Below are 13102 nucleotides of genomic sequence, written 5' to 3'. Positions count from 1 at the left end.
ACTACTGAAAAAGGTGTGAGCAAAATCTAAATAAATAGAAATAAATAAAACAGGAAGCAAAATGACCCTGTTCAATTCTAGAACAGATCAGATTTCAAGATTTTTCATGGGTGGACAAGTTTGAAGATCAGAATTAAAGTTTTATTTAAGGCTTCTGATTCATAATATACGTAGTAGCTTTAATGTTAGTGGCGGATGTCCAGATACTGCAAGATAGACATGGTCACGTTGAAAAGATCCTTTTAGTTATAAGATCATATGAACATCAGAGCGACCATAAAAGCTGTATAGGTTGTTGCCGTAACACTTAAGTCAAAATGGTTAGAAGGCGGGAGGAGGGAGGGTTTTTTTTTTTTTTTTTAGGAAGGGTTAAGGTATGAAGAGAATGATAAAATGTTGATGAAAGGACTACTATTTGTAACTACTTGAAAGATTTGACTTTAAAATTTGTCATTTTGGGTGCTTGGTGACATTGTATTTTGTGATTTCATCAATAAAATTGTTGAAACATAAGGCTTCTGATTCTAGGGGGTATGTTTACTAAGGTGCGTTAGTGTCTTTAAAGCGCCTGCAAATTTAAGGCGCATTAAACGCTAACGCACCTATACATTTCTATGGGCACGTTAACGTTTTAACGTGTATACACCATTTATGCGCATTAAAAACACTAACGCGCCCATAGCGCCACTTAGTAAACCTAGCCCTAGGTGTTTATAAAACTATAAATTCAGGTGTTTATATTCCAGATTATTGCTTTTTTTGAGAACTCCACTGGTGTCACTCATATGCACCATGGCTAGGTCTCGTCCTTGTGCTCCGATTTTCCTACTTGCTCTATCATTCAGGTGGTTCCCATGCTTGCTGCCTACAAGAACAGCATGTGCTCAAATTAACAGAGGCCCACACAGTTTTGTAAGCAGCAACATCAATGTTCAAGGGCTGGAGAGACCTGGAGGATGGTACAGCAAAATAAATTACAGGAAGAAATTGAGGCCTATAAGGGAGCTGTGGAGCAAAACCACCAGTTTTATACGAAGGTGAGTTTATCTCTGTTTATGAATTTCAAGCAAAACCCAGAAGCCCTAATTATTGGATGATGAATACCATTATTATAAGTTGCTTGGGTTTGCAGGACAGTGGTGAGGGAAAAAGGCCAACAGTGACTAATGCTTATGTACTACTACTACTAGTATTGAGCATTTTTCAAATAGAAGGCACCAGAATATGTTCTGAATAAGCAATGTATGTTCCTGGGAATCTCTTACGCTATCAGAGTGAGAGGCGTTTTCTTCTTCCTTCTGCTAGATTTTTTTTGCCTCGAATGTCCCTCGTGTGTATTCCTACTCTGTGATACTGTTATGGAATAAAATACCTTCCTCTATCAGATCATTAGATGATTTATTAGGATTTTGAAGAGATATTAAGACTTATCTGTTTCACTGAAATTTATCTGATGGAATGATCTGTGAATTGTGGTTTTTATATATAAAGTTATTTTATTTTTTTTTTTTTATGTTCTGTATTTTTGTTTGTTGATTTTAATATGTATATACTCCTGTAATCCATTCTGGGCATTTATCAGTAGGATGGGCTAAATAATAAATTAAATGAATAAATACATACAAAATAGAGGAAACCACTTGAGTACAGAAGACCCTTTATGGGAGACTGGGAGAATGGGCGTGCAAGTGGCAGATGAAGTTCAATGTTGACAAGTGCAAAGTGATGCATGTGGGTAAGAGGAACCTGAATTATAGCTACGTCTTGCAAGGTTCCGCGTTAGGAGTTACGGATCAAGAAAGGGATCTGGGTGTCGTCGTCGATGATACGCTGAAACCTTCTGCTCAGTGTGCTGCTGCGGCTAGGAAAGCGAATAGAATGTTGGGTGTTATTAGGAAGGGTATGGAGTCCAGGTGTGCGGATGTTATAATGCCGTTGTATCGCTCCATGGTGCGACCGCACCTGGAGTATTGTGTTCAGTACTGGTCTCCGTATCTCAAAAAAGATATAGTAGAATTGGAAAAGGTACAGCGAAGGGCGACGAAAATGATAGTGGGGATGGGACGACTTTCCTACGAAGAGAGGCTGAGAAGGCTAGGGCTTTTCAGCTTGGAGAAGAGACGGCTGAGGGGAGATATGATAGAAGTGTATAAAATAATGAGTGGAATGGATCGGGTGGATGTGAAGCGACTGTTCACGCTATCCAAAAATACTAGGACTAGAGGGCATGAGTTGAAGCTACAGTGTGGTAAATTTAAAACGAATCGGAGAAAATTTTTCTTCACCCAACGTGTAATTAGACTCTGGAATTCGTTGCCGGAGAACGTGGTACGGGCGGTTAGCTTGACGGAGTTTAAAAAGGGGTTAGATAGATTCCTAAAGGACAAGTCCATAGACCGCTATTAAATGGACTTGGAAAAATTCCGCATTTTTAGGTATAACTTGTCTGGAATGTTTTTACGTTTGGGGAGCGTGCCAGGTGCCCTTGACCTGGATTGGCCACTGTCGGTGACAGGATGCTGGGCTAGATGGACCTTTGGTCTTTCCCAGTATGGCACTACTTATGTACTTATGTACTTATGGTTAAACAGGGAGGCAGAAATATCCTTTTCAGAACTCTCTTCTGCTTTACCATAAAAAGCTTCTATTTAAGAGCAGATAGTGTTTTATGGATTGGGGAATTGTTGACTGCCAATATGTCTTAAGCTCACTGCCTTTATAAATGAGGAAGGGAAAAGACACTGGAAGGGTCCCAAGACTGAAATGTCATGGGCCTTTCCCCCCCACTTTGAATTTCCTTCCTTTCTAGTCAGGCCATCACATAATTAGTTTTCTGGCTGAGAGGTATGAAGAGCTGCTCACTGTGAATCTAGTACTAGTGTGCTCATGAGCCAGCTGGCAAGTGCTGAAGTTGTGAAATGACTAGGAAGAGCATTGTTAATATGACGTTTAAGTTGGACTTTGGACATCTTGCGCTAAACGTCCCAAATCCGAATAGGAAATATGGCCATTTTCGAAACAGCAAAACATCAGTTTTGAAAACGGCCCCATGCAAGATGTTTTTGTGCTCTGTGCATTTATCTTTTTGGGCCTTTTTTGAAAAAATAAACCATACAAGTGAAAAATGTAGAAAATCAAGCCATTGGGATTTAGGAGGAGCCAGCATTCTTAATAGACTGGCCACACAGACATCCCAGAAGAGCAGTGGGGCACCCTAGAGGGCACTGCAGTGGACTTCATATAAAAGCTCCCAGGTATACATCTCATATTTGCTCTCTTATATTGTCTGCTGAGCCCTCCAAAACCCACCGCCCTCAACTGTACACCACTACAGTAGCCCTTATGGGTGAAGGGTCACTGATATGCTAATAAAATAGGTTTTGGGAAAGTGAGGGAGGGCACACACTTTCCACCACAAGTGTAACAGGTAGAGTGAGATATGGGCCTGGATCCCCCTCTCTACAGTGCATTGCACTGACCACTACACTATTCCAGGGACCTGCTTGCTGCTGTAATAGAACTGGCTATAACATTTGAAGCTGTCATAGAGACTGGTAAGTGATATTTTATTCACATCTTTGGAAGGTGGGAGGGGGTCAGTGACCACTGGGGGAGTAAGGGGGGGGGGGTGGTCATCCCTGATTCCTTCCAGTGGTCATCTGATCATTTAGGGCACTTTTTTGTGCCTTATTCATTCTAAAAACAGGTCTAGGTCAAAATACTGAAGTTTTAGCCTTAGACGTTTTTGTTTTTTTCCATTATGGCAATAAAACATCCCAAGTGTTAGGAATGCTCTAAGCCCGCCCTAATGCCCCCTTGTGATTTAGACGTACTGCAGACGAATTGCACAGGTAAACGTCTGCAAAACAGGTTTCAAAAATACCGATTTGGACGTTTTGAGAAGAAACTTGTCCAAGTACTGTTAATGACATTTTTTAAATATTGTTCTGATTTGAAAATGAGCCCCAAGGTCTACTTGGCCTCTGGTTGTAAAGGATAATGAACGCCGTTTCCCAGCATTACCAGACTATGCTGGCCCAAGGAGCAATGTGTTGGGTCTGCACACATCAAACCACCCTAATATTCAAGTACTACCCATATCAATATGTAAAAAGAAATGAGCTGCTTTTCATTACTTACTTCTGTAAAATGATGTCCTTCAGTTCTCCTTTACTGGAGGATACACAAGCCACTGGCATTGACTACAGAGAGAAAAAAGAGTGTAAGGGAAAGCAGTCTGTGATATAAAAAAATCTTCTGGTAAATCTGTTATCGCTAAGCTCACTAAGGAACATTTTTAGCACGCATTAAAAATTCACATATGCTAAACGCTAAGATGCCCATAGGAATATAATGGGCATCTTAGCTTTTAGCACATGCTAAAAAAAACGCTAGCATGCCCTTGTAAAAGGGGCCCTAAGTTAAAAAATGTCTGGTGCCTACAAGTGAGAGGAAAATAATCCCAAACCAACATTTAAGCATCTACCACCAGTTATTCCTCTCTCTCTTCTATGAACAATTCTTCTTGTTTGTCTAAGTCCTAAGTCTACTTACTGTAACCCTTTTACTTCATCTCGATAGAGTCTATTCGTTTTTCTCAGCCTTGTCTCTCATGTCCATTGTTAATTGGTCTTAAATTGCATCATATTTTATTTTTGTTACATTTGTACCCCGCGCTTTCCCACTCATGGTAGGCTCAATGCGGCTTACATGGGGCAATGGAGGGTTAAGTGACTTGCCCAGAGTCACAAGGAGATGCCTGTGCCTGAAGTGAGAATCGAACTCAGTTCCCCCGGACCAAAGTCCACCACCCTAACCACTAGGCCACTCCTCCACTTCCCTAATCCATTCTTATCCATAAGAAATTTGACGCCACAATCCTACCTTCTCCTCCTGCTCTTTGTGTGTGAATGAAAACAATTCTAGTGCCTTTGGCACTGACGTAGCTATGTGGGGCCACGGGGGCTCCCAAATTTGCTCTGGGCCTCTGGTTTGGGTGGCAGGGAGTCCCCAACTCCCGCCAGCTAAGGACTTCATTCAGTGCTGGTTTCCGGCGCCGCCCAGAGACTGAACCGGGGCAGGGCCACCGCCATTAGGCCTGGGCCGCTGCTGTCCCCCCACCGCTATCGCTGCTGCCTCCCCCCTGATCGCTGCCACTGCCTAAATACCTTGGCTGGCGGGAATCCCGACGCCCCGCCAACAGAAGCCGTCTTCCTTCAGTATTGACTGCCTGCCCCTGCGGCTGCTTTTCCTCTCAGGGCATGCTCAGTTTCAATACCAAGCATGCGTACCTGAGAGGAAAAGTAGCTGCTCAGCAATGGGTACAAGAGCAGCGCAAGAGGAAGATCTGGGTCTTCCCCAGCCTCCAAGGGGGGCCCGGCACTGGAGTTGTCTCTCTCTTACTCCTGTCGGGATGCGACCACTTGGGTCCTTTCAGGAGCAGGAGAGAGAGACCCTGGCGCCGGCCCCCCTTGGAGGCCCGGAGCCAGGGAATTTTGGCCTGCCTCGGCAGCCCTGGCGCCGCTGCATTACCTGCCCTGCTCTCTCTTCCCCTCATGTCCGGCACGCTCTTTTTAGTGAAAATTGAGCATGCGGCAGCGCCAGAGACCAGCGCTGGACGAAGTCTTCAGCTGGCGGGGGGCTGGGGATCTCAATCAGCCAAGGTATTTGCGGCAGCGGTGCTTCAGCTGGCGGGAGTTTGGGACCCCCACCAGCTAAGATGTGCAACAGCGGCAGTGGGTGGGGAGTGGCAGGGCAGCGGGGGGGGGGGGGCAGCTAAAATGTGTCCCCCCACCTTGGGCTCTGGCTCCCTTCCACCTCGAAGTCTGGCTATGCCCCCTGGCCTTTGGATGCCATTTGTGGTTCAGATTTTCATGTATGACTATTGAAAAATAGAGTTACTTACAGCCTGCCTTATCCTATATAGTCCAAAGCATATAATAATCAATAACAAAAACAGAAAAAGCAAATATAAAAGAAAAACCATTAACTAAAAATACTACAAAGCAAACCACAAATTAATAGTTTACAAAAAAGATCAAAATTAAAAAATAATACAATTATTCACTCTAAAAGCAAAAGAACAAGAAGAATATATAGAAACTATACAAAACATTTCCTAAATAAAATATTAATAGCACATAAAAAATACCCAATTCTCTTCACAACAATAAGTAAATTATTCCACTCTAATGCTGCCTGATTAAAGAAAAAGAAAAAAAAAGGTTGGGTAAAAGATTGAATTTTTTTTTAACAGAAGGAAACACTAAATGGAATTGACCTTCAGAGCACAGCATTATCTTAACATCAAGGAGAAACACAAGTGACAACATCTATTCAGGGGGCAGCCCGTTCAACATTTTAAATACAATGCATAATAGTTTAAAACAACCCTTGCCTGAACAGCCAAAATAATATAATAATAATGGAGAAGCTCAATCAAATTAATGGCCCCCCGATTATAAAAGTCTAAAAGCTGTATTTGTAAGAGCTGTAATCATGATCTTGGTTTTACTGATATTTCCAAAGAATGTTACAATAATTCAAGTGGGTTAAAATATGTGCTTGCACTACGTCAAAAAGTTTCTTCACAAAAACAAGATCTACTTTGCCTTAACTGTTATAATTTATGAAAGACTTTTCTCAAATTGTGGTTCTATGGTAAAAGCTGAATCTAAAATAACCCCCGAGACCTTCACTACAGATTCAAATGGTATGGTATTATGTAATATAATTGGATTTGCTGCAGATTTTGTATCAACACAGTTACTTATCCAAAGCAATTTGGTCGTCTTTGCATTTAATTCAGCCGACGTATTTCTAAGCCAATTGCCAACCAAGATAAAATCTTTATTCAAAAGGGAATAAGTAGGTTCCAAATTTTCTAATACTGGAAATAGCAGCAAAATAGCATAGGCATAAGAATAATACTGAATCCCTAAACCTTTTTCATTGTAAGCCAAAATAAATAAGAAACACATTATCTCTATAGCTTGCCCAATTTTCAGCAGAGGAAAGAAAGTCATTAATTAAACATAAGAGGGACAAGAAGAACTCAAGTTCTGGAGCACTAAGGTCAACAGAATCAATGGCGTACATTAAGACAAAAACCCTTTTTCAAACACAATATGGTTCAACCCCTTTCTGCCAGGACACATCATTTAATTGGTTGGAATCTAGAAAGCAAAAAATGTCACTATAGGGGTGATATTGAGAATATTTATATAACAGAATCAGCTTTGTCTTTAGAAATGTCCCTTCTTTTCACAAAATTATTGCGTATATAAGGTTACCTGAAAACAAGGGAGCTGGGTCAGAGACACGCTGAGGGTGGACTGACAAATGTAGCCAGGTAGGGGTTGTACTAAGGACTGCCTGGCTAAATCTGTGCTGAACAAGTATCTCACACCTCTCCTCAGTAGACCGACCCCTCAGTTGACAATTTGAAGTCTTGGGGAATTCTCAACTTCCTAAACCTAGTGCTGTTTCCTGTGGCGGGCCTCAGGGTTTAACCTTGACACCCACATTCTTTAGCCTATTTTTGGCTTCTCTCTTCTCTTTCATTCACAGATTTAAGGTCAGCACTTTTTCCTATATGGTTGATATTGAGATTTTGGCCCCTGTTGATCCATTATCCCTCAACATTGGATCTCTCAAAAACTGTTTGGAATTGGTAGCAGTGTGGTTTCAAGAACACAGCCTAAGGTTCAATCTTACGTCCAAAGTCATCTGTTTTATTAGAGAAAAGAACATTCATTGTCCATTGGTATCTATGATTTGTAATACCCCACAATTCTCTCTCTCAGGCACTCATTTAGACTCCTACCTATCTTTTGCCAAACAGGTTTCTGACATTATGTGCACTTCCTTCTGTGCTTTAAGGGAAACAAACTTGAGATTCATGCTAAACAGCAAGGATGTTCAATGTTTTACACATGCACAGTTTCTAAATTGTTTTATTAAGTCGGTGCTGCCAAGTCTCAATAACTCAAACATTTTCAAACTGTACACAATATGACCATAAGTTTCTTTCAGCTGTTTCAAACAACATTGGTTCCTTGTTGCTTACCAAATTCATTTTATATTTCTCTTATTGACACACCATGCTTATTATATAGGTCTTTCACTACCTGACCTCTCTCATTATTCCTCATGTCTCTGCCCAGTCTTCCAAGCTGTATCTATGTTTTCCCTTTCCAGTTTTAGTTAGGTTCAATGTCACCCAATAATCAGCCTTCTATTCTTTGGTGCCATTGCTCTGGAAGAGGTTGCCTCCAGAGATCAGAGGCGAGTCTAGCTCCCTCAGGTTTAAGGCCTTGAAAAAAAAAACCCACAACCTGGGGGTTGATATTCAAAATGATTTAACTGGCCAGAAATAGCTCTTGTATGGTTAAATCACTTGTTCGTGCTGCTGAAAATGGCTGGTTATTGCCTAATGTAAAATTGACTATTTTGGGGGCATTCTGTGGGTGGAGTCACAACTTGTCCGGTTAACAGTCACTATTCGGCACTTAATCAGCCAAAGTAACCGCATAAATAGGACCACATAAAAGTCAGTGCTATCTTTGGGGACGTTTTACTAAGCAGCGGTAAGCCCACCATGGGTTTGCTGTGTGGCAATCCAGAACTATCGCTGGACCAACGAAGGCACTACACCCCCAGCACACGGCATTTTAGGTGCTAGTGGAAATATTTGCAGTAAGGAATCCTGTGCCGGGTTAGCATGGGTGGAGGTAAGTGTTCCCCCCTGAAATGGTTGTGTGGCAAGTGCGAACTTACCCACAGCGATTTTTGGTCCTTTTTACCGCAGCGTAGTAAAAGGGCCCCTTTATGTGGTTCGCCATAGCCGGTTAAGTGCTGAATATTTGCCTTTAACCAGTTATGGTTTAGTTGGCTTCATAAACCCAGAAATTCAAATTCAATGCTGGGGGCTCGGCATTGAATTTCTGCACCTAACGCCAGTGATGGTCAGCAAAACGCTGAGTGCCACCGGCTGAATATCAACCCCTAGACATTTTCTTCACTTGTTATTCCAGTTAATATTTTCCTTATTTCCTGGTAGGTGTTATGACAGTCTGGTTTGTTTACCAGACAGAGGGTTTAGCTCTGTCCAAACTCCTCTCCTTTCCCTTCCCTCATTCTCTATTTCTTCTGGCTACTTGCTACATCAGTCTCTGAATACTTGTTTGGTAGGTTTTTAAATATGTTTTAGCTACACAAGCTCATTTTCAAAGCACTTAGCCTCCCAAAGTTCCATAGAAACCTATGGAACTTAGCCTCCCAAAGTGCTTTGAAAATAAGCCTCTAATTAGTGTATCTTGTCTTATGGTTGCATAAGTCCTGTCTTATTTTTTTCTCTGTTTACTTCCTAGATGTTCTTAGTTTCCTCTATACTACTTTGTTAAACTTGGACGAAGGTGGTTAATCAAGCTAATAAGCCTAAACCTATTTTTATCTGGATATTCAGCCTCACTTTTACCTGGACAAATATGACTATCTAGACAAAGTTAACCAAAGCTGACTAATTAACTGCTCTTTGCCAACTGAATATCAGGACCTCCTTTAATTTTGGGATCCACTTGTTTCCAGAGTCCTGCCTATGGTATAAAAAGTAAGGAAACAGTTTGTTACTTGAAATACAATCATGCACTATGGATTATTGTGCATAATTTCATTCCTCTCTCTCTCCTCAGCCATAAGGAAGGAATATCAGATGTTTCACATTCTTAATCTACCCAGAGAACCACCTCCTATGACCAAGAGGCAGCTCTTCAACATTGATATGCTACTCTTTCGTGCACCGAGCCTTCCTGCTTTGCCAGACCTGGCTAGGGTATGTGCTCATAATTCCCAACTAAAACCAGGGACATTCACTAAATGAAGGATCTGAATCACATTTTCAAGCCACCTGCTAAAGTGACAGATTTTGTATCCCCAAGCCAACTAGTCTCCCCTAATATTTTGTCTGTTTCTAGGATGGCACAAAACATTAACCTAAACACAGCGGTGGTGCTGCAGCAGCACTTGACATACCCTTAAGTTAACATTTTTGCAGAGCTCCACCTTTCCCTCCACGATTAACTGCACAGCCTCCTCCATGTCCCCCCTGGTCATGGACAGGACCTTTTCAGCTTGGGTCACAGTGCAAGCCGGGAACATCTCCTGAAGCATCTCTACTGCCTTCTTGAGATCACTTTCCTAATGATCCAGACAAGAAACAACCAAAAATACAAATTCATCTGTTTTATTTACATGGAACTCTGCTAACAATAAAGGGGGCCTAAGCAGAAAAATCAGTCTTGGCGCACCATTAAACAAGGCAGTTCAATCAAGTAGATATAAACAGTTTTATAGCACACTGGGTGCTTCAAGGGAAATCAAAACCTATAGCTTAAGTTTTAAAAGTACTACAATGGGATTTTTAGTCACACTGAAAATGTGTGCTTAGCAGTAATTTAACATTTTAGTATACCATCTTCAGCAGGTCTATAGTGAAAATGATATGGAAAACAGTTTATACAAATAGTGAAATAAAAACTTTTAAGATAGCTAAGTGATTTCTGAAAATACTCATATGCAAACATGGATCCCTAGATAGAAACACAGCTAACACTGCCACAAACTTACAATGATAACTTGTTTCTTAATTGAGTCATTACAAGGAAAGAATATATGTTACCTGACAATTTTCTTTCCTTTAATCACATCAGATGAGTCCAGAAATTGGTTAGGTCCGTCTACCAGCAGGTGAAGATAGAGAGTAACAAGTTGAACCTTTGTTATATAGGATGGTCAGTGGATAAGCCAGCCGGTATTTCACTATCAAAGCAGTAAGATAAGGGTAGGGACAACAAACATTTCCTTCCTAACAACAAGTCTGAAGACATCAACCAATGAACAATAATAGGAATTTGAAGAAACAAATCTAACAGAGAAAACAAGACAGGGTGGGATTTTTGGAATCATCTGTTGTGAAATTAAAAAAAAAAAAAAAAAGTTACCATAAGACATCATTTTTCTTTCCATTTCATCAGAAACAGAAGAGTCCATAAATTGTGGGATGCAGCAAAGCAGTCCTCAAGTAGGGTGGGACACTGAAACTGCAGCTGACAGGACTGATGCTCTGAAGGAAGCATTCATCCTGTTCAAGATAGCCAGGATGGTCGATAATGCTTCGACAAAGTATGCAAAGACATCCAGGTGGCTGACCAACAGATCTCCTCGAGGGAAAAAGCATTCAATTCCACCCAAGAAATAGAAAGAGGTCTCATGGAATCAGTGCTTTTATGGAGAAAAAAAGGTGCCGGTACTCATTATGGGTGGGGTAACCACATGGCCCCACCCCTATAATAGCCACACTCACATTAGAAACACCCCTTATACCAGCTATGGCGCACATAAACAGACATCATTGAAAATAATATACTAGTGTAGGAGAAAAAAAATAATGTGATTTTTTTCATCAGAAATAATTTCTGTAAGCTGTTACAGCTCCAGTATACCCAGTGCAAAATAAGACAGCAGATGTAAATTCTCAAATTGGACATATTTCAAAAACTAAAATGAAAATAAAATGATTTTTTCTACCTTTGTTGTCTGGTGACTTTGTTTTTCTATCCATCCCAGTCTCTGATTCTGCTGCTCTCTATCTGTTCTCTTAACTCCATTTCTAGGGCTTCCTTTCCATTTATTTCTTTACTTTCCTCCTTTCTTCTTAATTTCTTGCCATACATCCGTAAGTAAAAGCTGGGTCCTCCTCCATGGAATTGACTGGAGGAGGTATAACGTGGATCCAGCTTTTGCCTATTTTCTCCATCCATGTGCATTTTTCTCTTTTCTTCTCTTCCCCTCATCTCCATCCATGTGCATCTTCTATTTTTCTTTCCACCCCTCCATCCATGTCCAGCATTTCTCCTCTCTTCCCTCCCCTGTATCCATATAAAGCAATAATTCTCTCTCCCCTCTCCTCCACCCTAGTCCAGCATTTCTCCTCTCTCCCCGCCAACCCCTCCCTCCATCCATGCCCAGCAATTCTCCTCTATCTCCTGTTCTCCTCTCCATCCATGTCCAGCGATTCTCCTCCCATCCATGTCCAGCAATTCTCCTCTCTCCCCTGCCCCATGTCCAGCGATTCTTCTTCCAGCCCATCCTCCTTCTCCACTACCTGCCAGCGTCGGACTCAGCAGCACGAACGATGCAGGCAGGGATTGAAAGAGGCTGTCAGCGTCGGAGCTTCCCTCTGCGAGTCCCGCCTAAGCGGGAACAGGAAGTTGAAACATAGGCGGGACTCGCAGAGGGAAGCTCCGACGCTGACAGCCTCTTTCAATCGCTGCCTGCACCGTTCACGCTGCTGAGTCTTAAAAAAAAAAAAAAGTAAGTAGGGGACTGAGAAGCAGTGCCGAGGGGAGGGGGGGGGGGGTCGCCAGGGGGCAAAAAAAAAAGGTGCCGGTACGCCGTACCGTTGCATACCGGCACAAAACAGCACTGCATGGAATACACTTTCAGAGAAATTGGCGGGGATTTGCCCGACAGTATATAAGCAGAAGAAATGGCTTCTTAAAGCCATAGCACAATGGTTGCCTTAGAAGCTGAGACACTCTTATTATGGCCTAAGTACAAAAAGATGGTCAGACTGAGAAAATTCATTGGTGACCTCCAGATATTGAAGGACATGGTGAACATTCAGAAAGCACAAAGACCGAAATTCCTGCTCATAGTCTTTCTGATGAAAGGAAAGCAAGAATGCTGGTTGGTTCAAATGAAAAGAGGAAACCACCTTAGAAGAAAGGATGGTACAGTCCTAATAGTTACTCCACCCTCAAATACCAACTTTAGGGTGAGATCCTTGAGGGTCACCTTCCGATTAGGCTCAAAGGGAGCTTTTCTGCAGACACTTCAGTACTAAATTGAGATTCTATTCTGGATGTGTAGCATGAAGAGGTGGATAACACTTCAAAAGGCGAACAATGTCTGGATGAGCTGCTAGGGTGAAATGCAGAAAGCATCCCAAAAAGCATGCTAAGGCTGCAATCTGAATGTAGCTACGGGAGGGCTGGGTGGGCTCAGGCCGACCCAGTCTCAGTCTGTGAGCCAGTTGCAACTC

The 13102-nt window shown here is 41.9% G+C and overlaps 1 protein-coding gene across 4 annotated transcripts in view; it reads right to left on the bottom strand.

Annotated features, from left to right (window-relative positions):
- Positions 1–13102, bottom strand: part of CUEDC2 (CUE domain containing 2) — a 67544-nt gene that overhangs the window by 5407 nt on the left and 49035 nt on the right. For all 4 annotated transcript variants that reach the window (XM_030203551.1, XM_030203554.1, XM_030203552.1 and 1 more), the window contains exons 6-7: positions 10033–10197; positions 4141–4202 (exon numbers count right to left, since the gene is read on the bottom strand). In XM_030203551.1, the coding sequence (XP_030059411.1) occupies positions 4141–4202; positions 10033–10197 (227 nt within the window). The remainder of the gene's footprint in view (positions 1–4140; positions 4203–10032; positions 10198–13102) is intronic.

Source organism: Microcaecilia unicolor, chromosome 5, assembly GCF_901765095.1.
Source record: "Microcaecilia unicolor chromosome 5, aMicUni1.1, whole genome shotgun sequence".
Taxonomy (NCBI): Eukaryota; Metazoa; Chordata; class Amphibia; order Gymnophiona; family Siphonopidae; genus Microcaecilia; species Microcaecilia unicolor.
The sequence above is the reverse complement of the archived record's forward strand: the minus strand, read 5'-3'. Positions and strand labels throughout refer to the sequence as shown.